Source organism: Papio anubis, chromosome 9, assembly GCF_008728515.1.
Source record: "Papio anubis isolate 15944 chromosome 9, Panubis1.0, whole genome shotgun sequence".
Taxonomy (NCBI): domain Eukaryota; kingdom Metazoa; phylum Chordata; class Mammalia; order Primates; family Cercopithecidae; genus Papio; species Papio anubis.
In genome coordinates, this window is record NC_044984.1 from 45,476,070 (window position 1) to 45,503,758 (window position 27,689).

The window sequence follows — 27,689 nt, forward strand, 5'->3', positions numbered from 1 at the left end:
TGAGATTACAGGCGTGAGCCACTGCACCTGGCCTAATCACTAGTGTCTTTTTAAATAAAAAGTTAATACTGCAACATTTTATTACTGGGATTATTATGTGCACATGCTCCTTACCTAAAAATTTAGTGAGTGATTTTTTTTCTTAAAAAAAAAAAAAAAAAAAAAGTAAGACCAGGCGCAGTGGCTCACACCTGTAATCACAGCACTTTGGGAGGCCGAGGCGGGTGGATCACGAGGTCAAGAGATTAAGACCATCCTGGCCAACATGGTGAAACCCCGTCTCTACTAAAAATACAAAAAGTAGCCGGGCGTGGTAGCAGGCACCTGTAGTCCCAGCTGCTCAGGAGGCTGAGGCAGGAGAATGGCATGAACTCGGGAAGCAGAGCTGGCAGTAAGCCAAGATCGCACCACTGCACTCCAGCCTGGGTGACAGAGCGAGACTCCATCTAGAAAAAAAAAAAAAAAAAAGAGGAATTAGAGACAGGGTCTTGCTATGTTGCCCAGGCTGGTCTCAAACTCCTGGGCTCAAGCGATCCTCCTGCCTCAGCCTCCTCAAGTTCTGGGATTACAGGTGTGAGCCACCTCTCCCTGCCTTGTGAATGATTTTTTTGTGTGTGGAATTGATTTGTAGTTATCTTGGGTTGCATATTTATGTATATTTTATATTTCTTTTCTCAAATGTTACATAAATCTTTAAAACAGGACTTCAGAAAAAATTAACAGTGTAACAGGAAATATGGAAGATAACGCAAGTTTTAAGAAAATATTTAAATAGTAATGGAGCGCTCGCTTTGGCAGTACATATACTAAAACTAGAACAATATAGAGAAGATTAGTATGGCCCCTGTGCAATGATGACATGCAAATTCATGAAGCGTTTCATCTTTTTAGAACATTAGGCCCAAGTAATATGTCATTGTGTAAGGAAAAATAACATGCAAAAAATAAAGTAAACCGAAAAAGGAAGTGGTAGAAATTTAGTATGGACAAGTTTGGTTAATATTAAGCATGGATGGCTGGGCTCAGTGGCTCATGCCTGTAATCTCAGCACTTTGGTAGGCTGAGGCAGGATGATCACTTGAGACCAGCCTGGGCAACATAGTGAGACCTCATCTCTACAAAAAAATCAAAAAATTTGCCAGGTGTGGTGGTGCACACCTGGGATCTCAGCTACTCAGGAGGCTGAGGCGGGAGGTTTGCTTGAGCGTGGGAGGTTGAGGTTGCAGTCAGCCATGATTGTGCCACTGCATGCCAACCTGGGTTGACAGAGCAAGACCCTGTCTCCAAAAATAAGAGAAGCTAACTTAATTCAGTAGCATCATAGGGATTAGGTTCTAAAGTCACTGTATGGCAAACATCTGCTTCAAAATTACCCTAAAAATCACTTAAACCTCCCAGCATTGGAACTGACAGTTGTTTCTTTAGTTAAACAAGAGCCACGCCTTATCTGGTATTTAAGGGCCATACTGTCTTTTAACAATAGATTAAAATTTATAAGATTAAAGATGAAAAATTCAGGGCCTCAAAACGCTCCCACTTTGAGAGGCATGGAAGAAATGAAGATACGGCAGATTCACACCTCCCATCTCCTGCTCATTCTGAGCTGTCTGCTCTTTGAAAGGAATGGCCCACAGAACATCTTTCAGTAGTTGGAAGCTCCTGTGGCCAAGTATAAAGCTTCCCACACGCCTCAATTAGCAGACTTCCAGGGAGAAGCGGCCAGGAAATTAACTCTCTCTTTTGGCATGGCCCAAAGAATTGAAGTTTCAAACCACACGCATTCTAACTTCTCTGTAAATTAGTCACTCTTGGCCACTCTTCGAGTTGCAGGAAAATGGAAGATTTTGTGGAGAAAGGTAATTTCCCTGTGCTGATCCTGTGGTCTAATCTTTAAGACACTTTGGATACAAGTAACTGATAATTCCAGCTAGCTTTAATAGAAAAAGAGTTCATTCCAAAGTTACAGGGGTTACTGACAAAATCTAAGGACAGTACATATTTACTGAGTGCCTGCTGTGTTCCAAATACTGTTTCAACACCAAGGAGACAGCATGGGACAAGACACTGCCCAGAACCTACCTGGTTTGCTCCGTCACTCTACTTAGGGGTTTGTTCAATTAGGGAAGTCATGTAGAGGCCCTCCTTGACCAGCCCTATAAATAGTCCCCACTTCCATTATCTGAGTTGCATTTTAAAAGAGCTGTCTTTGGCCATCCCACAGATTATGGTCTTTTTGTGTGTCTTATTCGCCTGCTGGAGGAACATTATTTTTTATTGTTTTTATTCTTCATGTCCCCAGTTTCTATCGTTAGTGCCTGATATATAGTGTCCTATAAATGTTTGCAGAACTAAAAAGAGCATTTAGATTTTCTGGCATTTTTCTTGAGTAAACATCTATGAAGATAAAAGTGTTAGGTAATACAAGAAGCAGGGCACTCTACAGATTGTAGAGTGGTCTCTTCTTGTAGATTGATCATGGCAACTTGTCTCCACCCTCAATAGGCCTTTTAATTTAGACCTACTAAAACCTCAAGAGGCTGTGCAGAGTATATCAATTCTCAAATGATATTCTAGCATTTCTTTAATTTTTAAATGAAGTTGGTGCATCTATTTTAAATAGTACTACAAGATTTATAACAACAGAAATGAGCAGAAAGAAAAGGAGAGGCAGGGTACTTGCTCATTCTGTTTTGTCTTAATATATTTGAGATTATTTGTGACCTTTGTGTATTTGATTTTCTTCCTTCATCCTGTAACTTGCTTCTGTCTTTCACTTCATTTTTGAAATGAATCATGTTGATCTCCTGCTTCAGAATAAGATCTTACCTTTCATGTTTTCTTTGTTGGCCTATATGCTTCTGTATTGTTTTTCCCCCTAGACTCCTGCCTACTTATTTTTTAGGGATAACTAAGTTTATGAAGATAGTTATTAATATTTGTTGATGTTCTTTAGCTTGTCGTGATAAGAAGTTCTCGTGACCCAAAGGTTTTTCCCAACATGGATTCCTTTCGTGATTGCTGCTTATTGTGCTGAGTGGCAGTCCCCGGTGTTGCAGTTCCTATAAGTACACTGCACTTGGCAGCTGCTCCATGCCCCTTTCATTACAGTTCTTCTAGGTTCAGTCCTGCCCTTGAAGTTGTTCAAGGGTGCAGGTGTGACCAAGTTAAAATGAAACAAAGGAAAACCCTTGTGTTTTATTCTCTCTATCAAGCCTCTAATAATGCCTCCTGGAATAGTCTGTAACCCTATTTTCCTTAATGTCGTTGTGTAAGTATATGAAGATAGTGAGAGGCACACATTTTTGCATACAACTTATATGAATTGGAGATACACAAATAAGCAGGATTTTAAGGTAAACTTTAAATGGCTATCTCAACATTTTTGTGTTTCTTTTTCCCAGCCAACTACTATTATTGGTAGAGGTGAGGAGACAGATAGAATCTTAATTATTTATTTTAATTAAAATACTAAATGCTTGCAATATGAAAGACCAAGGACCGGTTACTACAGGAGATACAAGATGATTAAGACCAGCCTCTGACCTCAAGTTATTTACACTATAGCAGGAGAGATGACAATGACACAGATGAGGACCACAAAAGAGAGTAGAATAAGTACTGTAAGAGAGCTCTAAACAAAGTACTGTGGAAATTCAAAGGGATGTGAACTTAAAGCCAGTTATTGAAATCAGGAACAGCATTTTGGAATGACACAGAACATTTCCAATTGTAAATACTCAGTAAGCAATGTGCCTCTGTGTGTGTATGTATGCATAGGGTTTGAGGAGTGGAATCTATTTTGTTTTATCTATCTTATTTTGATTTAAAAGTTCCTTCCCAAATGAGGCTCATAGCATAATGGAAAGAACATAATATCTTTTTTCCAGTCCCTGTTCTGCTTTCATTTGTTTGGTTTGGATGGTATTAGAATCCCTATGAATTGGAGCACACATTGCAATTATATCTGCCCCCATATATCTCATCAGAAGGAAGTCCAGTATTTTCCTCTTGGGGCTTCTTTTTCCTCCCAAGTTGTCTGAGAACCCTCAGGGATTATGTAGGCAGTGCAAAAGGAGAGGTGGTAGATCCAACTTTCACACCCAAAGGGGAAAGATCCCCACAGTCTGCTCTTTGGAAAACTGGTCCTCACTGTGTGACCAGCCAGTAATGCTGAGCCTGTTCTCTGCATCAGCTACTCTGATGATCTCTACTTGGACTGGTGGAACAGAGCTCCTAGTGTTGGCTCTCTTAGCCTCATGCACTACCATTTTCCTGATGTCAGGTGGCCAAGGAAGCTCTGGGTCAGGATCTGTTCAGGCACCTACTGCTTAACAGACCGAGAACTCCCAACCCACATTCCTTACAGAGTCTACACCTGGAAAACAGGCAGGTGGCCCCTTTTCCAGATTCCAGACACCAGCACTCTCATTCCTCTCTTGCCTTCTCTAGGCGGAGAGGTTAATCACCTACCCTTCAAACGAAGACTTTCCTCAATTACTCACAGCTGCTCTAGCCTCTCAATCAAGGTACATTTACCATCCTTCTTGGATGGTGTAGGAGTGAGGGCCCTATAATGATTCAAGGTGATTATTGACTCACTCTCACTGTGGAAAAATCTGTGACGGGCATCCTGCTTCGTTAATAGTATCTGTCACATGGTGCTGTTGTGAAGACATAATGAGATGGTAATAAGCAAGAGCCATGGAAGTATTATTGATATTCTGTCATTCCTTGTAAATCTCTTCAAAGGCTGCCCACTCGGCTTAGGGCAAGTGACTTGATGCCACTTTTCTAGTCCAGTCTCATTTTGTAACACTCTACCCTTTTGCTGTATCTTTAGCCCCACTGGTCTTAGACTTTAAGGCTTTTCTCCTTCACTGGGCTTCTACAAACACCATGCTTTTGAATGAAGTGGCTTTTCCTTCTCTCTGCCTAGTTAAGTTTTGCATCACTGTCTCCTTTTAACAGACATTCATCTTCACTGAAATTCTAATACAAGTTAAATCCCCATTATGTGGATTAAGAGACCCTTGTTCTTTTCCTTCTTAGCATGTATCACAAGGTCAAAGGTATACACATGGTGACCACTTGTTTAATGTGTTTCTTCTCTGGACACTAGCACCAAGGCATGTGTCCAGGCATGTCTGCTCTGTTCAACTCCCGGAAGTTGAACTATTAGGTTCCTTATTCTCAGAGCCCATCCTGTTTCACTGTGTTACTCTTGCAGGTGAGAATATCTGTTAAATCATAAGCAGAGTTAAAAGATAACATGTGGAGGCTGATGGCTTCCTTCCATCTTCCTGAGTGGAAATGTTGTGTAGTTTTGTGCTACTAAATACCATTTTTTTCAGATTATCATCCTTACCATATTCAAACAATAGAAACATACTAGACTCTGATGTATTTTTCTGCCAAGGAACAATAAATTATATACATGTTGGTCATTGAGAAGGAAGGCTTTCTGTTTTTGAACCTAAAATGTGTACTTTTTATTGTTACTAAACCTTTTAACATCATCACTATTTAAACATAATGGTGACCCCTAGTGGATGTTCTGCATAACAGACTGAAAGATCAGAAACCCCCCACCTGAAGCTCTTGCTTTGTAATAATCAGCAAGTTGTCTTTTTCTTTGGATCTCTATTTTATTTTATGCTAGAATTTAGATGTCATGAAGAAGACTTAATTTGTGAGTCTGGCAGCTTCCATTCCAGCACATATTTGTATTTGTCTTTGGTTTTATGCATAATTCATTCTATAAGCAGAACAATGAAATTGTAAAGAAATAGAGAGTACCTCAATCCAAATACATTAGGGATTTTTTTTTGTCCCACCTGACCCTTATAATTGTATATAAATAGTTTTTACATACAGTTATAATTATATTGTGTACATAATATTTTGTGTTCTTTTATCACTTGGCATTACTTTATTTGGAATGAAGTATCTGCATAGTCTACATATTTTTCATTTTTAATGGCATATAGTATCTCATTATGTTGATACATGTAGTTAAGTTTCATCTTTGCTTTTAGCTTTTCCTTACCATGGCAGTTAAACTGTGTATATCTTATTCAAAACACAGTAATCTGTATTTCAGCACTCCAGGTAATTTCTGAGATCTAGTTGGCGTGTGAAACCGTGGTTCAGGGAATGATTTACCTTGAGGCAGCATCTTGCCTGCCCAGCTGATATTACATATGCTGTTAAATAATGCCCTGCTGTCCTCCCATGCCCCCACACTCCTTCCCTCCTCTTTTTGATGAGGCCTGAGATACAGGTTGAGTAGCCCATATCTGAAATGCTTGGGACTAGAAGTGTTTCAGATTTCAGATTTAAAAAAAAATTTTTGGAATATTTACCTTATGTACCAGTTGAACATCTGAAATCCGAAAATTGGAAATTAGAAATGTTTCAAGGAACGTTTCCTGTGAGCATTAGACAGGAGCTCAAAAAGTTTTGGATTTGGGTGTTTGGGGTGTTAAACCTGTATGTTGTTTTCTGCTTCCATTCATGATAAATCATTGCCCTTGCAAGTGAGCCAAGATGGGAATAAATCTCCACTTTTTTTTTTTTTTTTTTTTTTTTAGACAGAGTCTTGCTCTGTCACCCAGGCTAGAGTGCAGTGGCACAATCTCAGCTCACTGCAACCTCTGCCTCTGGGTTCAAGTGATTCTCCTGCCTCAGCCTCCCCAAGTAGCTGAGACTACAGGTGCATGCCACCATGCCCGCTAATTTTTGTATTTTTAGTAGAGACAGGGTTTTGCCATATTGGCCAGGCTGATCTTGAACTCCTGACTTCAGGTGATCTGCCCATTTCGGCCTTCTGGCCGAATTGCTGGGATTACAAGTGTGAGCCACCGCGCCTGACCTAGTCAACACAATTTTTAAAATCTAACCAGGACGTACATTTCTCCCTCTTACTCCCAAATATGCATGGATTTGTCAGTTGCTTTCAGGGAAAGGAAAAGGAAGTCATTGATTTTTAGAAAGTTGGAAAAGCTGGCCAGGAGTGGTGGCTCACGCCTGTAATCCCAACACTTTGGGAGGCTGAGCGAGGCGGGCAAATTACTGGAGGTTGGGAGTTGAAGACCAGCCTGGCCAACATGGTGAGACCCCTGTCTCTACTAAAAATACAAAAAGAAATTAGTTGGGCATGGTGGTGGGCACCTGTAATCCCAGCTACTCAGGAGGCTGAGGCAGGAGAATCGCTTGAGCCCAGGAGGTGAAGGTTACAGTAAGCAGAGGTTGTGCCACTGCACTCTAGCCTGGGCGTCAGAGCAAGACTTTGTCTCAAAAGATAAATAAATAAATAAAAATAGGAAGTTGGAAAAGCCTACTCAGTGTCGTAATTTAGGAAGCTGACAAGTAAATATTGTTTTAACTGATTTTGGGTAGGGATCTGTTGTACATGGTTATGACCTTATAATTAAGAAAATCTGATATAATTTAAATTTTATTCTTTATAGTTAGCTATTTTCTTGATGTCCTGTGGTGAACATCAATTTTACATTCAGAAAAAGAGCTTTTCTAAATTACAGAAAACTTGTAAAACCTGTGGAAAAATATGTAAATTATCCAAACTCTCATCACCCAGGATAACTTCTGTTAATATTTTACTGCATTTGCTTTCAGCATTTTCTTTTTTTCTTGAGGCAGGGTCTTGCTCTGTTCCCCACGCTGGAGGGCAATGGTGTGATCACGGCGCACTGCAACCTCGACCTCCAGGACTCGAGTGATCCTCCTGTCTTAGCCTCCAGGAAGCTGGGACCACAGATGTGCACTACCATGCCCAGCTAATTTTTTTTTAAGAGACAGGGTCTTGCTATGTTGCCCAGCTGCTCATTTTCTGCCTCCATTCATGATAAATCATTGCCCTTGCAAGTGAGCCAAGGTGGGAATAAATCTCCCCCAATTTTTTTTTTTTTGAGACAGAGTCTTTCTTACTTTTGATTGGTAAAACTAGAAAATGTAACAAGGTATGGAAAATGTTAAGAATTTAGTATAGCTATTCTGTGAAATAGATTCTGAAGAGAATTTAGGTTGATTAAAACTTCAGTTATAATCCCAGAATTGTAAAATCTGTTTCTGAAACATTTTCTGCTCAGTTAATATATTTTCTAATGAAAAGCTCGGTTAAGAGGAACCATCAAAAACAGCATTTCCAGATCCTTAAAAGCACATTAGTGGAGAAGACCCTAAAATATACTCTTCCGTGTGTGTGTGTGTGTGTGTGTGTGTGTGTGTGTGTGAACCATTTAAAGAAATAATGGTTTTGTGGGCCAGGAATTTGGGCAGGGTGACTATTTTGCTCTATATGGTTGCCAGCTGGGGTCATTCAGTGGTTGTCTTCCCCCTCACGTAGTAGATGGGCTGCTCTGGACAGTCTAAGATGGCTCATTCAAATGTTTGCTGCCTTGACAGGGCAGGTGGAGGGCTGGGCTCAGCCAGGACTATTGACTAGAGCCCCAACACATGACCTTTCCAGCATGCTACCTGCTTTTTTGTTTTCTTTTTAAGTGATAAAACATTGTCATGATGAATCTCAGTTCCTGTAATACTTTGATGCCATCAGGGTTTACTGGGGTGTGTGGCACTGTTGCTTGTACTCCCCAGACCACTGCTTTGAGTCTTCCCCCCCCCACCCCCTTAATTTTTTGGCTTTATAGGCTGATTCTGAGCTGGGGTCTGGAGCAGTACATTTGCTGTGTAGATGACATCTTAATATATTGGGCACTTAATTTGCTGTGCAGAAGCTGTCTTGCTGGGCATAACCAGGTGCTATTTCAGAAACTTAAAATAAGCCTTAAAGAAGGAAATCCTGCAATATGTGACAACCTGGAGGACATTATGCTGAGGGAAATAAAGCAGTCACAGAAGAACAAATACTGCATGATTCCACTTATATGGGATATCTAAGAGAGTCAAGCTCATAAAAGCAGAGAGTAGAATGGTGGTTGTCAGGGGATATAGGGAGCGGGAAATGAGACATTGCTGTTCTGCAGGTATAAAGTTTCAGTTATCCAAGGTTAGTAAGTTCTGCTTTATAACATCGTGCCTTATTAATACTAGTAAGATATTAATACTACTGTATTTTACACTCAAAATTTTGCTAAAAACGTACATCTCATGTTAAATTTTCTTACTGTAATTTTTTTAAGAAACAAATTTGGAATTAATCATTTGAGATAAAAAGGCAGGAAAACATCAGAACTTAGTGTTTTTCTGTTTATTTACCCCATCCCTATATTCTTGATAAGACAGTATATTTTGGGAGGGCAGAGTATGGGGACAGGACAGGGTCAGCGATGAGTGCAGTTGGAAGAGGGGCTAATAGGCTTGAAGCTGTGCTTGCATAATCTCCCTGTTTTTGCTTGAATTATGTTTATCTGGAGTGACGGTATCCCCAAGCTATTCGTTGTCTCACTGTTCAGGGTTGGGGGTCATATGCAGTCAGCTCCCCATCACTACTGCCTCTCTTTGGAGTCTCTGGAATGGCCTTTTAATTTACATTTGTCTTCTGGCTATTCCTCTCTTATCAACCTGTTGACATTTAAGGCTCTACGATGGTATTTTTTAGTTTGGATGTCTTTGCATCATATTTATGTATTTATATTAAAACTCTCTAGCCCTTTGCTGTGAATGGGGTAATAGTACCTAGCTCAGAGTGTTGTGGGAATGCTTAAAGGGCTTTAGAAAATGTTAGCTATTACTGTTACTGGATAACCATCTTTTAAACTTCCTTTTTTAGAAACTGATTCAGCAGTACAGAAAGAACTTAGAAACCAGACACCTGCTCCATCTACAGCTCAAACTTCTGCTCCCTCTAAGTACCACCGAACTCGATCCGGGGGAGCCAGGGATGAACGATATCGATCAGGTGAGGAGAAGCCGCAGAATGACCAGCTGAATCGTTTTCCTAACAATAGTATGAACTGTGTATCCTGAGAGCTTCCAATACTTGTTTCTTCCCCCCCCCCCCATGAGGCACCAACAAGTCTATATTAACTCATTCACCAGTCATTTATTTTGTACCCTACTATGTGTCAGGTATAGTAGGTACTCAGTAATTTGCTGGAAATGGAACAGTACCTAAGACTGTTTCCAGCTAGGCGACATGGCTCACGCTTGTAACCCCAGCACTTTGGGAGACTGAGGTGGGCAGATCACTTGAGGTCAGGAGTTTGAGACCAGCCTGGCCAACATGGTGAAACCTCGTCTGTACTAAAAATACAAAAATTAGTGGGGCATGGTGGTGGGCGCCTGTAATCCCAGCTACTCAGGAGGCTGAGGCAGGAGAATCACTTGAACCCAGGAGGTGGAGCTTGCAGTGAACTGATATCCCACCACTGTACTCCAGCCTGGGTGACAGAGTGAGACTCCGTCTCAAAAAAAATAAAGACTGTTCTGCCCTCAAGGAATTTAACAGTTTAAGAAGAGACCAGACAAGCATACAAGCACAAAGGCCATGTGAATAAATAAGTAAATAAGAAAGTGGAGGGTTGGGTCTCGTGGGTGGTACTGGGAGAGCTCAGTGGATTCTATTGGAAGAGGCAGGCCCTTCTGTGTTTGCCAGAGCTAGAGCTATTGCGTAACTAGTCTCTCTTAATTGATGGAGCTGAAAGAAAACTCTCAATGAAATTTCAAATTAGTTATTTCTTCTAACCCAAAAAGTACCCACAGGAAGGGAAGGAGCAAGGTGTGCCTGTCTGGCAGCAGGAGCATACTCCTGCTTGCACTGTGCTTGGGACCACCTGGCGGCCAGTACCAGGTGTGCAGCTTTGATAAGCAGAGGAACGACTGATAGATCCCTAGAGCATGTGTGGTGCAGCAGGCCTTTCTGACGCCCACTTCCCGTCCACTGCACCAAGAGTAGTCTCTGCGGCACATTTCTTGTTTTAAGAAGTGGCAGAATTAAGCAAAAAGACTAATGGAGATATTATTTATTTTCTTCAGATTTTTGTCTTCTTTGTACTGACCAAGGTTGCCTTAACGTTTTCTTGAACTGAAAAACACAGTCTATATCACATCCTCTCAAAAACTGCTTTAGAGAAAATGAGGAAAGGACACAGTTGAAGAGCTGCATCAGCTATTTTGTGAGCTGGTTTTACTAGATAGATATTTTCACACACAGAAGGAGAAAAGGATGAGAAGTGTTCAGTCAGGGGAAAAAAAAATAGAGGTTGTAATTTTATACCTAAACTGGTCTTGAGTGATCAAGAGAGGCTTGCTCAGAGAACAAGACATCTAAGCTGAGTCATGGCAGACAGACAAGAGTTAGCCAGGGAAATAGTGTTCAGAACTTAGACTGCAAGGGCCAGAAAGAGGTGGGAGATGAGGCTAGAAGGATTACCAGAGACCAGATCTTGTGGGATCTTGAATGTCACTGAAGGATTTTCAGCAGAGCAGTAACATCATCAGATTTGTATTTGTTTTAGTAGCTCACTCCAGCTATAGACCGAAGTGCCTTGGCACAGGGCCTTCCATATATAAGAACTAAACAGATATTTTGCAGAAAGAAGAGAATAGAAGTATTTACTAGTAGACCAGGTGCGGTGGCTCACGCCTGTAATCCTAGCACTTTGGGAGGCCAAGGTGGGTGGATCACTTGAGGTCAGGAGTTCGAGACCGTTCTGGCTAACACAGTGAAACCCCGTCTCTACTAAAAATACAAAAAAATTAGCTAGGCATGGTGGTGGGCGCCTGTAGTCTCAGCTACTCGGGAGGCTGAGGCAGGAGAATGGCGTGAACCCGGGAGGCGGAGCTTGCAGTGAGCCGAGATCGCGCCAGTACACTCCAGTCTGGGTGACAGAGTGAGACTCCATCTCAAAAAAAAAAAACCAAAACACGTTGTAGTTACTAGTTAAGGAATGGATTAGAGAAAGGGAGGGCTGGAAGTAGCAAAGCATTCAGGTGCTCCCCTTTGTTGCCAATCACCTAAGCCTGATTTTCCAGCCACCTAGTGTTGCCTTTTGAGGCTGGAGCCCAGGTTCAGCAGCAGCATGCTCCTACCTGTCCAGAAGGGATTTTAGCCTTCACAGCTTTCATCCCTGGCCTTCTGGGAGTGTGTGTGTGTGTGTGTGTGTGCGCGCGTGCGTGCGTGCGTGTGTGTGTGTGTTTTACCTTCCTTTTTCTTTGTTTTTACAGCATGTAATAAAGGATTATTAAGGATCCAGAAGGGTGATTTTCAACATTCTATATCCAACCCAATCAAATGTGAAAAAGTTTTTTGTGAGCTTATTTAGTACTATAAAATTTTGAGCTTCACCTGTTAAAACCCAGCTGTAATCTGTAGTCCCTGCTCTTTTGCACCTTTGCTTTTTGATTATCCCAAGTATTAGAAAGTGTATGCTGTGGATCAGATACTAGTCAGCTGACTGTGGAGATTGTTGGCTAGGTGCTGGTGTACTGGAGAGTTTTTAACAATTGTATGTTCATCTCACTGGGGGTTTTTCTGTGTGTCTGTGTGTCTGTGTGTGTTTAAAGGATAGTAGCAAGAAGTAGGCCAGAATGAGGTAAAGTAGGGGAGAAAAAGTGATTTAAAAACCTTGAAGATATTGAAAGCTATGAGGGTCCTCCAATCCTATCAGGAGGGGAACGTGAAAAGAGGATGCAAGCATAGACTTTGGGTGAAAATCAAATTTTTCAGTATATTAGGAATTGCTCAACTAAATAGCGAAAGAAAACTCAAGATGTGAAAGAAATTGAGTCTCTGAGAATTCTGGCTTCTCCGAATAAGAAGAAATCAGCAGGGGTGGCTCATACCTGTAATCCCAGCACTCAGAGAGGCCGAGGCAGGAGGATCATTTGAGAAGAGACCAGCAGCAGCTGCAGAGGTGGGGCAGATAAGTAGTGGAGGTTGATGGGAGCTGAACTTATATCTGTTTGCTACTCCAGTCATAGAAAAGGTTACATTTACATGTCATGTGCAAAAATAGCTGAAGAATGTAAGGTATGTTTAATAAAAATTGCAACAATTCAGAATAAAGTGATGGCTACATAAGAAGGATTTTATATTAATGCTGGTAAGTGTAATTATAAAACCCTTTCTTATTTGATGGAGGCTTATTAACACCTATAGCATTTCAACCAATCATAATTAAATCTAAATAGACTTAGTGTTCACATTACAGACACAGTATAAAGAACTTACCTTTATTCAGAGTTTAGATTATCTGACCTGATTCCATTCTTTGTGCTTTAGCCAAGAGGGAGCTTACATTTCAAGTATACTACCTTATTAGTATATTTCTTTTTCCTGCACCTCCAGGCATGATGCACCTCCATACACGTAGTATGGTCTCAAATGTAGAAAACACAAATTAATGCCTGAGATGAAAAGTGATCTTATTTTAAGTCATTCTGACTCTCTTGATGTTAATCTCTTGAGAAGTTAGGTACCTCAAACAAAACAATAAAAATAAAACAGGATGTTAGGGGAGTATTCGTATTACCTTATTCAGCTCAAACATGAGTACTGGAAAATGATACCCAGCTTCCACATGCTTCTGGGAGAGATGTCCAAAGTCACTTGTGTCTGGGGACTGAACTCTGGAAGTGACTTCTTTATCAAAGATCAAGATGAATTGTGTGGTGTTGAATGAGTCAAATTCAGTTAAGAGAGCTGCCTGTTGTTATCAATAAGAGTCTTTGCTAATAGATAACTGACCATCTCTTTTTGACACTGGTGTATGGGTCAAGGTTTATCATGTTAGAAAATAGTTGAGTGGCTTGATTTGTTTTGTGATCTGTTGCTGTGAATGCCTGTGACAGGGAAAAACATGCTCTGTAATTACTAATTATCCAGATGTTACAGGCCTTCTAAAGCTTTCTTAATGTGAATAATTCCCTAGCTTTGTCCAGTTTGCCATTACATGTTTCATATCATATATAAAAATACTTTGGAAGTGTACTCTTTTTAATTAGTAAATTTAAAAATTTGATTTGCTGTTGTCTGTTACTTTCTCAGTAGAAGTGATTAATCAATTTCTAAGACAGCTAGGAATCATTTTTCCTTCTAATATAAGGAGGACATTTTTCTCACTTTTAACATACCTAAAATAAGAATGTTTTATACAAGATGACATCATAGATTCAATTAAATATGGAATCATGATTCAACTAAGTAAATTCCAAGGACGCTACAATTGTATAATCAGTATAAATGCAGTATAAAATTATTTCATTTCAGAGCTAAAAATAAGTTGGTAATGTCTTAAAAGTAATAGCCCAACAGTTTGGCAATATCTTTAAAATTTTAAATAGTCATGCTCTTTATCCAGAAATTTTACTTCTAAGAATTCATTTTATATAAACACTCGTGTGCATAAAGATATATACATACATATACAAAGCCGTTTGTTGTGGTATTATGTATAGTCCAATTGTTAAATAAGTCACAGAATGTTCACACAATAGAATTTTATGAAAGTTAACTTGAGGTAGATGTATTTGTGCAAATATGGAAGGATGTACAAAATCCTTTTTTTTTTTTGAGACAGGGTCTCACTCTGTCACTCAGGTTGGAGTACAATGGCACAGTCATGGCTCAGTGCAGCGTCTAACTCCTGGGTGCAAGCAGTCTTCCTGCCTCAGCCTCTCAAGTAGCTGGAACTACAGGCACACGCTACTGTGCCAGGTTAACTTATTTTATTTTAATTTTTTTGAGACAAAGTTTTGCTCTGTCGCCTAGGCTGGAGTGCAGTGGCGTGATTTCGGCTCGCTGCAGGCTCTGCCTCTTGGGTTCACGCCATTCTCCTGCCTCAGCCTCCCAAGTAGGTGGGACTACAGGCACCCGCCACCACACCCAGCTAATTTTTTGTGTTTTTAGTAGAGGCGGGGTTTCACCATGTTAGCCAGGATGGTCTCGATCTCCTGACCTCGTAATCCACCCGCCTCGGCCTCCCAAAGTGCTGGGATTACAGGCGTGAGCCACTGTGCCTGGCCAACTTACTTTATTTTTTGTTGAGATGGGATCTCACTTTGTTGCCCACGTTGGTCTTGAACTCCTGATTTTAAGCAATCCTCCCGCCTTGGCCTCCCCCAGGTGCTGGGATTACAGTGGTGAACCATCTCGCCCAGCCCAAAATATACTTTTTAAATAGTAAAGGCAAGACAGTATGTAGCATATAATCTGATTTTTATAAATAATATGTTTATACTTGTAATATTTATAACATTATTATGTTATAATAATATAAACAGATGCTACTATGTTTATAGACATGGAGACCTGGAAAAATATATACCAAACTATTGAGGCAGGATTATTTTTGGGAAGTGGTGGGTCTAGGGAAAATTTTTACTTTAGCATTATATATGTTTAGATATTTTTGCAATGTGTATTTTTTTCAATCTTTTATTATGGTAAAATAACATAAAATTTATGCATATTGTAAATTTTAAAGATAGATTTTAAGATTTTAAAGTCTTAATTATTTTATTTATTTATTTTGAGATGGAGTCTTGCTCTGTTGCCCAGGCTGGAGTGCAGTGGCACGATCTCAGCTCACTGCAACCTCTGCCTCCTGGGTTCAAGTGATTCTTCTGCCTCAGCCTCCCAAGTAGCTGGGACTACAGGTGTGTGCCGCCACACTCAACTAATTTTTGTATTTTTAGTAGAGACGGGGTTTCACCATATTGGCCAGTCTGGTCTCGAACTCCTGACCTCGTGATCCACCTGCCTTGGCCTCCCAAAGTGCTGGAATTACAGGCGTGAGCCACTGCGCCCTGTCTATTATTATTATTACTTTTAAGACAGAGTCTCACTCTGTTGCCCAGGCTGGAATGCAGTGGTGCTATCTTGGCTCATTGCAACCTCCGCCTCCTGGGTTAAAGTAATTCTCACGCCTCAGTCTCCCGAGTAGCTAGGATTACAGGCACATGCCACCACACCCAGCTAATTTTTGTATTTTTTTTTTTTTTTTTTTTTTTGAGACTGAGTCTGGCTCTGTCGCCCAGGCTGGAGTGCAGTGGCCGGATCTCAGCTCACTGCAAGCTCCGCCTCCCGGGTTTACCCCATTCTCCTGCCTCAGCCTCCGGAGTAGCTGGGACTACAGGCGCCCGCCACCTCGCCCGGCTAGTTTTTTGTATTTTTTAGTAGAGACGGGGTTTCACCGTGTTAGCCAGGATGGTCTCGATCTCCTGACCTTGTGATCCGCCCGTCTCAGCCTCCCAAAGTGCTGGGATTACAGGCTTGAGCCACCGCGCCCGGCTAATTTTTGTATTTTTAATAAAGATGAGGTTTCCCTATGTTGGCCAGGCTGGTCTCAAACTCCTGGCCTCAAGTGATCCACCCACCCTGGCCTCTCAGTGTGCTGGGATTACAGGTGTGAGCCACCATGCCGGGCCCAGTTATTGTTCTTAATGACTTTTACTCTAAGTATGGATTCTTCTGATTTAATGCTGGGAGCTAAATGCAGTACTAACTCGCTTTGCCACCCTAATTGTGAATTTTTCTGTCTCTGTCCAAATCTAATCTCTGATCTGGTGATGACTGGCACTGGCACACTAAGATCATTTTATTTCTGATACATTCCTTATGCTGTAGAAGGTAAGTTGAATTCAGTTCAGCAAGCATTTATTGCAGACTTCCTATAATTTGAGAAAAATGTTAGATTGCTAGAGAAACCTAGATGAAAACACAGGAGTTTTTCTTCTGTTTTTCTTGTCCATCTTTTTTTTGGGGGGTGGGGTGGGGGACAGGGTCCGGCTCTGTTGTCTAGGATGCAGTGGAGTGACACAGTCAGCTCACTCCATCCTCCACCTCCTGGGCTCAAACTATCGTCCCTCTTTAGCTCAAGTAGCTGGGACTACAGACAAACCCTGCCATGCCTGGATAATTTTTGTATTTTTTGTGGAGGCAGGGTTTCACCATGTTGCCTAAGGTGGAGGTTTTTTTTTTTTTTTCTTCTTCCCCCCTCCTCAATACAAGGTGATACAGAGGTGACACAGAAGAGGGAGACGGGAAGGCATGCGGTGTCAAGAATGGGCTTCAGAATGGAGGTGGTGATGTCTGAGCCATTTTGAAGGATGGATAGTTATTTGGATATTCCAGGCAGAAGAAACATAATTTATCAAAGCAGGGGAATGTGAAATGGAAAATTAAAATATCCCCTCCTCTTCCTCTCCACCCTGCACTGAGTAGTGCCCTAATTAGTGTTGTGATATCCTATTTCAGAAATTAGTCATTGCTGCTTCTGCAAGAGGTCAGTACCTTAGAAATTAAGGAAAAATGGCATGACTGCTTGTTGGCTTGCAAGGAATTCCTTGAACTATACCTCTCTGCTTTATGACTCAACCCACCTACACATCTGCCTTTCCCTCTATCCCTATCTGTCTGTCTATGGAAAAATCCTAACAGGTAAGGGCACTTGGTCTCAGTTCTCGCCCTGGTCCTTAAAGCCCAGCTGTGCCACTCATGGATCATATGCTAACCACTTTGTAAAAATAAGCCAAGAATAGGAGCAGCTGGCTGGGCACGGTGGCTCACGCCTGTAATCCCAGCATTTTGGGAGGCCGAGGCAGGTGGATCGCTTGAGGTCAGGAGTTGGAGACCAGCCTGACCAAAACCCGTTTCTACTAAAAATACAAAAATTAGCCAGGCATGGTGGCATGCGCCTGTAGTCCCAGCTACGTGAGAGACTGAGGCAGAATTGCTTGAACCCAGGAGGCGGAGCTTACAGTGAGCCAACATCATGCCACTGCACTCCAGCCTGGGCAACATTTCGACACTCCCTTTCAAAAAATAAAAAGAATAGGAGCAGCTACTTTGAGACTAAAAATAACATATTCCACTTATCTTTTTGGGAAAGATGAGAAAAGAAATGTTTCAGTGTTATCCATAGATGTGGGGGGAAATGGCTACTCTTTTATCTTGGTGGTAAATGTATTATTTCTTTTGTTACGAATGAGATTGGACATTTGGAGATATGTTTACTGGCCATTTGTGCTGCTTCTGTAAACTACCTGTCCATTGCCTAAGCCTATTTTTATTTTATTTTATTTATTTATTTATTTTTTTCGAGATGGAGTCTCGCTCTGTCGCCCAGGCTGGAGTGCAGTGGCCCCATCTCGACTCACTGCAAGCTCCACCTCCCGGGTTCACGCCATTCTCCTGCCTCAGCCTCCTGACTAGCTGGGACTACAGGCGCCTGCCACCATGCCCAGCTAATTTTTTGTTTTTTTTAGTAGAGATGGGGTTTCACCGTGTTAGCCAGGATGGTCTCGATCTCCTGACCTCGTGATCCACCTATCTCTGCCTCCCAAAGTGCTGGGATTACAGGTGTGAGCCACCGCACCCAGCCTCTATTTTTTTTTATGTTGGGTTGTTCATCCCCCCACAACCCCATCTTACTTGCAAGGGCTTTTTTTTTTTAATCCTAAAGATACTAACATTTTAATAGTACCATAGGTATTTGCCAATGCAGACGGACGAGAAAAATCAGTGAGAAGTGTAAGAATTAGAAAAGAAGTAAAACTATTTACAGTTTATAAGATAATTTATCTAGAAAACTCAAGAGAATCAATGACAGAATTAACTTAAAACATATTTGGTCAGCAAGATACAACATTAGTACAGAAATCAACAACCTTCACATATGCAAATAATAAGCAGTTAAAAGATACAATAGTACAGCAAACTTCATTTACAAAAGCACTAAAGGTAAAATATATTTAGGGATAAACTTAAGAAATGTCTAAAACCTTTATGAAAAAACTTTAAAACCCTGAAAGACAAAAAAGTAGACCTAATAAGCGGAAAGACATCCGTTGTTCTTAGGGCAGTTTAACACCACGAAGATGCCAGGTCTGTCTAAATTACTTTACAGGTCTAATCTAATGCCAGTAAAAGCAGTATCAAATTTATTTATAGAGTTAGAAAACTCATTTTTGAAGTTCATTTGGGAAAATAAACATATAAGAATAGCTAAGAGAACACTGAGAAAGAAAAGGTACAAGGAGTGACTACACGTACCAGATATTAAAACATCCTATAGAGACTGTAATTAAAACAGTTTAGTATGGCACACAGATTAGCAGGCAGACCATTGGAATAACAAGTTCAGAGGTAGACAGGTGTATATCTGGGAATTTAGTATACAATAAAGATTACATTACAAATCACCAGGACAAAAATGTACTTTTAAATAAGTGACACTAGGACAGCTGGAAAAAGATTAATTAGATCCATATCTCACACCATGTATAAGCATAAACTTCAGGTCAGATGTGGTGGCTCACGCCTGTAATCCCAGCACGTTGGGAGGCTGAAGTGGGCAAATCACATGAGGTCAGGAGTTCAAGGCCAGGCTGGCCAACATGGTGAAACCCCATTTCTACTAAAAATACAAAAAAATTAGCTGGGTATGGTGGTGAGTGCCTGTAGTCCCAGCTACTCAGGATGCTGAGACATGAGAATCACTTGAACCCAGGAGGCAGAGGCTGCTGTGAGCCGAGATTGTGCCACTGCTATCCGGCCTGGGCGAAAGAGAGACTTTGTCTCAAAAACAGTATAAGCTTCAAAAATCAGAGATCTATATGTAAAAAAGAAACTATATTAAGTGCCAAACGAGCCCCAGGCACCGTGGCTCACGCCTGTAATCCCAGTGCTTTGGAAAGCGAAGGTGCGTGGATCATCTGAAGTCAGGAGTTTGAGACCAGCCTGACCAACATGATGAAACCCCATCTCTACTAAAAATACAAAAAATTAGCCAGGGGTGGTGGTGGGCGCCTGTAATCCCAGCTACTCAGGAGGCTGAGGCAGGGGAATCTCTTGAACCCAGGAGGCAGAGGTTGCAGTGAGCCGAGATCATGCCACTACACTTCAGCCTGGGCAACAAGAGTGAAACTCTGTCTCAAAAAATAAAGTACCAAATGAAAACATCACAAAACTTTGCTATAATCCAGCCTATAGAAAGCCTTATGGAAAGGCTCAGAATGCAGATGTAATTTTAAAAACTACATAAAATATTTTTTTATGGTTAAAAAACACATAAATGTATCTTTTTGACAGTTTTTAAGTATACATTACAGTACTGGTAACTGTATGCCTGTTATTGTACAGCAGATCTCTAGAACTTCTTCATCTTGTGTGACTGAAATTCCATACCTGTTGAACAACAACTCATTTTCCCCTCCTCTCAGCCTCCAGCAACCACCATTCTACCTTCCTGCTTCTGTGAATTTGAGTATGTCATATAACTGAAATCATGCAGTATTTGTCTTTTTGTGATTGGCTTATTTTATTCTACACAGTGTCCTCAGGGTTCATCCATGTTGTGGCAGATGATGGGATTTCCTTATTTTTTAAGGCTGAATAATATTTCTTTGTATGTATATACCATGTTTTACTTATCTCTTCCACCACAGTGGGGATTTTGTTGCTTCCACATCTTAGTTATTATGAATAATGCTGCAGTGAATATGAGTATAAATATTTCTTTGAGATCCTGTTTTCGGTTCATTTGGAGATATATCCAGAAGTGGAATTGCTGGATCGTATGGTAAATCTATTTTTTTAATCTTTGAGGAAACTCCGTACTATTTTCCATAGAAGCTATATTGTTTTACAGTCCCACCAGTGGTGCACAAGCATTCCAATTTCTCCAAATCCTCTTCAACACGTATTTTCTGATTTTTTGATATAGAAAAAATTCTAATGGATGTAAGTAAGGTATGGCCGTTCTAGTGGCTGTGAAGTAGTACCTCATTGTGGTTTTGATTTTCATTTCCTTGAAGAAAGTGATGTTGAGCATCTTTTCATATGATTGTTGGTTGTTTATCTTCTCTGGAGAAATGTCTATTCAAGTCCTTTGCCCATTTAAAAAATTGGGTTAATTTTTTTTTGTTACTAGGTTATAGAAGGTCTTTATTTTGGATATTAATACCCTACCCAATATATGGTTTGTAAATACTTTCTCCCATTTCGCAGGTTATCTTTTTATTCTGTTGATTGTTTCTCTGATGAGCAGAAGTTTTTAAGTTTAATGTAGTCTTATTTGCCTATTTTTGCTCTTATTGCCTGTGTTTTTGGTGTCACATTCAATAAATTGTTGTCAAATCCAATGTCATGAAGCTTTTCCCCTCTATTTTCTTCTAGGAGTTTTAGTTTATGGCCTTACTGGTTAGGTCTTTAATCTATTTTGAGTCAATTTTTGTATATCATGTTAAATAAGGGCCCATTTTTCATTCTTTTGCATGTGGTTATTCGGTTTTCCTAACACATTTGTTGAAGAGACTATCCTTTTCCCATTGTGTAGTTTTGGCACCTTTGTTGAAAATCATTTGACCTTCTATGTGAGGGGATGTATTCCTCTGTTGTTCTGTTGGTCTTTATGTCGGTCTTTATGCTAGTACTAAACTATTTTGAATGCTGGAGCTTTGTAATTATATTTTTTTTAAACAGGGACAGAATCTCACTGTGTTTCCCAGGCTGGTCTTGAACTCCTGGGCTCAAGCAATCCTCCCCACTCAGCCTCCCAAAGTGTTGGGATTACTTGTGTAAACCACCATGCCCATCCTGTAATAGTTTCGAAATAAGGAAATATAGGCCGGGCGTGGTGGCTCATGCCTGTAATCCCAGCACTTTGGGAGGCCAAGACAGGTGGATCACTTGAGGTCAGGAGTTCAAGATCAGCCTGACCAACATGGTGAAACCCTGTCTCTACTAAAAATACAAAAAATTAGCCAGGCGTGGTGGCAGGCACCTCTAATCACAGCTACTCAGGAGGCTGAGGCAAGAGAATTGCTTGAACCCAGGAGGCAGAGGTTGCAGTGAGCTGAGGTTGCGCCACTGCCCTCCAGCCTGGGCAACACAGCGACACTCCGTCTCAAAAGAAAAGAAATAGGCCAACTTACATAGGCTACCTTAAATAGCTGAGGTAGGTCATAGAAACAAATCAACATTTGAGAAACCCCTAGAAAGGATAGATAACTCTGGAAATCTCAGCCTTGAAGTTTAAAACCTTCCTTCTTTCTAGGGCATTGTTGCATTGTCATTAAAGTGATTCCATTTTAGGACCTGCAGTTTCCTGATTCAGAGTTTAAATTCAAAAACAAACAAACAAAAAGACCTCATTGTCTAGCTCTTATAAGGGGTGTATTTACTTTACAGAGAGGTATGGAAGGATAGTTTGTGTGTGGATTAGGCCCATTCCTAGACAAAAGGCAACTTTTTTGTGACTTAGGAAGCTACCTCAGCTGTTATCTACCTCAGTAAGATTTTGTAAGAGGTTTTGTTTGTTTGTTTGTTTGTTTTTTAAAGCAGAATACAATACTGTATACAGTATGATTTAATTTTGTGGCACTATAGAGTGAGCTTTGGGGTGGGGGTAGAAAATGAAGAGTTTTCTTTGAATGTGTTAATTTTGAGATTCCTATTAAACATTCAAGTAGAGAGCTGAAATTTTTTGTGCCCAAAGTGGCAAACAAGTAACATCTGCCCTTATGTTTTTCTAAATCAAAATCAATCCTTCTCTTCCTGTGGCATAGAACTGAGGGGTCTCAACAAAGTTTTCTTTCAGACAGTTAAGAAAATCCTAAGCTTCTTTTCTTGAAAAATAATGAGTGTTCTCCAGGCACCTGCACAGCACTCATTCCATTTGAGGCAGGATTTCCTGCCTGGCACAGATGCATGTTAGACTCAGTATTCTGTCCCCACCCACCTCCCCACATCTCTGTCAACTCTTTGTCTGGTATGTTAAGCAGTCACACATCATCCTGGACTTCATTTTCCTCCTCCATAAAATTATCCTTGGCTTCTTTTATTTTTGTTTTTGATTTTTATTTCTAATTGGTCTTAATCAAATTATAAATAAAAAAATCACCTGAACATTCCCTTTACCCTTTTTTTTTTTAAAAACAATTGAGGCAGTGATAGTTCAGCTCACAGTGGTAAACACATTTAAGAGCCGGAAGCTGATAAATGCAAATGTTTAATTTTTCAGATATCCACACAGAAGCAGTTCAGGCTGCACTGGCAAAGCATAAAGAACAGAAGATGGCTTTGCCCATGCCAACCAAAAGGCGATCCACATTTGTTCAGTCTCCTGCAGATGCCTGCACGCCTCCTGGTAGGTTTATCAGAACTTTTTCTCTCTGACAGGTACTACCTTGATGTTCCTGAAATAAGTTCTGCTTTTTCTTTTCTGAGGTAAGAACCAGAATCTTCTCCCCACCATTACAGGAATATAAGAGAACACTCTGAGGTGGCAGATTTTGCTTGTCATCTCATAACACACAAAAAGATGCCTTAAGAGTAAAACTATTCAAAACAAAACAAAAAACTTTCCTTCTGAATTTCCAGTCTTTTTTTTGGCTGTAATCTCCAAACTTATGTAGTCATAAATACAGGCCAAAGCTTAGGCCAAAATCCTGCTGTGTTAAATAGCCACTTTCATTGTCACCAAAAATATTACCTGTAGTCATATATTTAATTCATTCATACTCCTGAACCAAATGCTTCATCTCTGCAGCAGGCATGAGAATAGTTGGACTTGGGACAAAAGTTTTTATGTCATTAACGATTATGGAAGAGCAATCATGCAAAGTTGTAATGGACCTGCAAAATGTATATAAGTGTGTTTATGTGTATGTGTTAATGTATTTTGTACACATTTATATATTTTTTAAGAATCTACTTTTTATAACGGGGTGATGAGATCAGTGGGAACTAGGTATCTTCATCCCATCTCTGTTCACCAGACTTGAATCCTTATGCACCCTAAGGTAAATTTAAGAGTTATAACTTCATATTTGAGGAATAACTGGAAACAATCTAAGTTGTCTTGTCTGTCCATAATCTTTCCCAGAGTTTTTTAAAACCTTAAAAAAAATTTTTTTTTATACTTCTCTAGTGGAAGCTCAAAAAAAAAATTTTTTTTTAAATCAAATCCCAGACAAGATCTTGATACAGGCCTTTGAGACTAAACATAGTAAATCTATTTCAGAGCCTCAATATAGTGTCTCTCTTTCTACTTTCATGTTACTGGTAATGAAATCTTTGAGAACAAATTTCCCCATACTTTTTTGGCCTAAACTACTTACTACGTCTTTGGGGAGATTCCTAGGTTGCCTTGTGGTTGACTTTGATTTACAGCTGTCAAGTTGTTGAGCTGTTCATACTGATCCTATTCCCTGATCCAGATTAGTATTAATAGTTTTCTTCTCGGTTTTGGCTAACTTCTCAGAGCATTTGGGTATGCTGTGGGCTCATTAACTGTGTGTGCTTTTTTTCTTCATATCTGTGGTGTCAATATGTTTGAAAGAGAAATAGCTCTGTGGCTTCAAGTGTTTCTCAAAATGTAGCACAGGATACCTCTAGCTGGCTATCACCGTAAGACAGTTTGTGTCTATAACGGTGCATACCTCAAACCTACTCGTTGAAAATCTTGGATGGTTTCCCTTCCACATTAGTACAGCACAAGTTGGGTCCTCGTGGACAAAGAGGGCTCTCAGTTTAGTAGCTATTCCTTTTTGGCAGATTACACTGCAGTGTGGCTGAGGGTTCAGTTGTAATAAATGGCAAAGGGTAGGGAGCAGCATGACATGTAGTTCTTGGAAATAATCCCCTCCAAAGCTGTATCAAAGATACGCAGTTTCAGAGTAAATAGGCTGCCCTTATGGCTTTGGGTGAAATGTGAGAGTGCAGCAAAGGACCTTGAGAGTGTTCAGGAGTGGAAACCTTTTTTGTCCCCTTTTACAAAAGTCACTGCCTGAGGGTAATTCACCAGCTCTAGAAACAAACCGCAGCTGTTCATTGCTGAATGAGACTGTAGTCCTTTCAAATTCGCTATAGGCCTCTGTGTTTCTAGATACTAATGTTCTCCTCTATCTGCAGCCTTGAAGTTGTGGCCTAATGTTCTCGATCATACTATGTGTTTTATACATAATAATTTCATGATTCCAAAGATACAGTCCTTTCTCCTAAGACTTGTATTCAGCAGAACAGAGTAATAAAAAGGTTCTGTACCCATTTATCTCCTGTTCTGGGGATGTCTGGAAAGTATCTGAGAAGCCTTCATGTGCTGTGAGGGACATCTGTGTTGTCAAATAGAAGAGGAATTCTCTCACAACACGGGGAAACATTGAGTGCATCCTGCATAGTGATTTCTCACACAGCCCCCACATAGGGTATCTTGATGCTGTCATGCAACAATTACACACATGCCTAAGACAAATACTTTGCTCTAGTGAGGAAATGTGGGAAGAACTCTTATCATAAGTTTTCCATTAGCCCCTTTCATTTTAGGGAGTAGAATTTGCTGTTCCCACAATTAGGGATCGACTCCATTTTCTCCAAGATCTTAGGAGCTACCAATTGGCTGTTTCCAATGCCTATTGTAGTTTAATCCTACATCAGTATCTCCCAGAACTTGTTACAGCCTAACCCAGTGATGTGGAATAGGTTTTATCTCACATATGTACTCTGATAGCCACGGAAACACTGAAGCTTAGAAGAATGCCGAGGCTGTGTTCAAGGGAAGGGAGGAGGAAGAAAATTTACATTAATCATTGCCATTAAAGGCTTTAAAAAAAAAAAATCAGCTTCTGGCCAGCTCCCAAAGTGACCTAAAGCCAGGTGTGGTGGCTCTTGCCTATAATCCCAGCACTTTAGGAGGCTGAGGCGGGCAGATCAGGAGGTCAGGAGTTCGAGATCAGCCTGACCAACATGGTGAAACCCCGTCTCTGCTAAAAATACAAAAATTAGCTGGGTGTGGTGGTGCGTTCCTGTAGTCCCAGCTACTCAGGAGGCTGAGGCAGGGGAATCATTTGAACCTGGGAGGCAGAGGTCGCAGTGAGCCGAGATCACGCCATTGCACTCCAGCCTAGGTGACAGAGCAAGACTCCATCTCAAACAAAAGTGACCTAAAAACAGTGTGGTGCCGGGCACGGTGGCTCATGCCTGTAGTCCCAGCACTTTGGGAGGCCAAGGCAGGTGGATCACGAGGTCAGGAGATCGAGACCATCCTGGCTAACACCGTGAAAAGATGTCTCTACTAAAAATACAAAAAATTAGCTGGGCGTGGTGGCGGCATCTGTAGTCCTAGCTACTCGGGAGGCTATGGCAGGAGAATGGCGTGAACCCAGGAGACAGAGCTTGCAGTGAGCCGAGACCATGCCACTGCACTCTAGCCTGGGCGACAGAGCCAGAGTCCGTCTCATAAATAAATAAATAAATAAATAAATAAATAAATAAATAAAACAGTTGTGGCCAGGTGTGTTGGCTCATACCTGTAATCTCCACACTTTGGGAGGCCGAGGTGGGAGGATTGCTTGAGCCTAGGACGAGACCAGCCTGTGCAATATAGTGAGACCCCATCTCTACAAAAAATTAAAAAGTTAGCCAGCTGTGGTAGTGCATGTCTGTGGTTCCAGCTACTTGAGAGGCTGAGGTGGGAGGGTCGCTTGATCCCCAGAGGTCGAGGCTGCAGTGAGCTGAGATCAATCCACCATACTCCAATCTGGGAGATAGAGTGAGACCCCATTTCTTAAAACAAACAAACAAACAAAAAGTTGTGCCACTCTTGCAGGGAAAAATTAGCCTAACATTTTACAGGATTTAGTTGCATCTTTCTTTGTACACTGCCTGAGATGTTACAGCATACATCATAAAGCACATCTTGGGTCAAGGCTCTCACTCTGCACTTGCTGTCCTGTATGCACCTGGTTTCTGGGATAACTTCTAGAGTGCACCAGCCAGTTAGCTTCTTTGGGAGGCACTCAACACATAACTGTTTGAATTACTGAATTGATGAAAATTTAGAGCTGCTCTTTTTGAAGGATTTAATAAAAAGGATTAAGGAGAAAAATATGTTAGAAATTTTGGCTTTATTTATAGTATATAGTCTGGAAAATATGGTAAATAGTTGGCATAGGAAATAATTTGTCTTTTGTTCACAAATCACTCTCAAATGATAAGATGTCAGTCACCCTAAAATTTGCTTATTGATTAATTTCTATCTTGTGGATTAGAACATTTGATTTCTCTAAATTGGTAGCAATCTATGGTTCTTTTCTGAAAAAGGCTTGTGGCCTTTTTCAGAGTCTTTTAGACTGCTTGAATTACTGCCATCCAGTTCCCTTTATGTGCTGAAATCATTTACTAATGTCATGAGGCAATTACCTCAGCTCTTTCTTTGTAGGGGTTCTTTGTGTAATGCTATTACTCATTCATACGGAAAAGCACAATGCAAAAACTACAGCATATATTTTTTCCCTCTAAGCTTTTTCTGCACCCTTGTGGACTTACCCTTTGCTGCATTCTGAGAGTGCACAGATGACCAAATAGACCACATAATGACCCTAAAGCACAGTAAGCTATTTCAACTGGCTTAAATTTAGAAGTCTGTCTCACACAGGGCTCCGCTTGAGAGTAGCTAGAGTAACTCATAGGGCCAGAAGACAAGGAGAATTTCCTTTCCTTTTTTTTTTTTTTTGACACAGTCTCTGTCACCCAGGCTGCAGTATAGTGGCTCAGTCACAATTCACTGCAGTCTTAACCTCCCAGGCTCAAGCAGTCCTCCCACCTTAGCCTTTCTAGTAGCTGGAACTGCAGGTGCATATTGCCACATCCAGCTAATATTTTTATTTTTTGTAGAGATGGAGATGGGGGTCTCACTATGTTGCTCAGGCTGGCCTCAAACTCCTGGGCTCAAAAGATCTCCCACATCAGCCTCCCAAAGTATTGG

The 27,689-nt window shown here is 40.8% G+C and overlaps 1 protein-coding gene and 1 non-coding gene across 6 annotated transcripts in view; both read left to right on the plus strand.

Annotated features, from left to right (window-relative positions):
* The window catches only part of DIP2B (disco interacting protein 2 homolog B), a 248,395-nt gene that overhangs the window by 132,621 nt on the left and 88,085 nt on the right, over positions 1-27,689 (plus strand). For all 5 annotated transcript variants that reach the window (XM_021922328.2, XM_021922329.2, XM_021922331.2 and 2 more), the window contains exons 3-4: positions 9,752-9,880; positions 22,947-23,072. In XM_021922328.2, the coding sequence (XP_021778020.1) occupies positions 9,752-9,880; positions 22,947-23,072 (255 nt within the window). The remainder of the gene's footprint in view (positions 1-9,751; positions 9,881-22,946; positions 23,073-27,689) is intronic.
* On the plus strand, positions 783-889 carry LOC116268980. Its single transcript, XR_004176307.1, has one exon. It is a non-coding gene; the product is annotated as a U6 spliceosomal RNA (small nuclear RNA).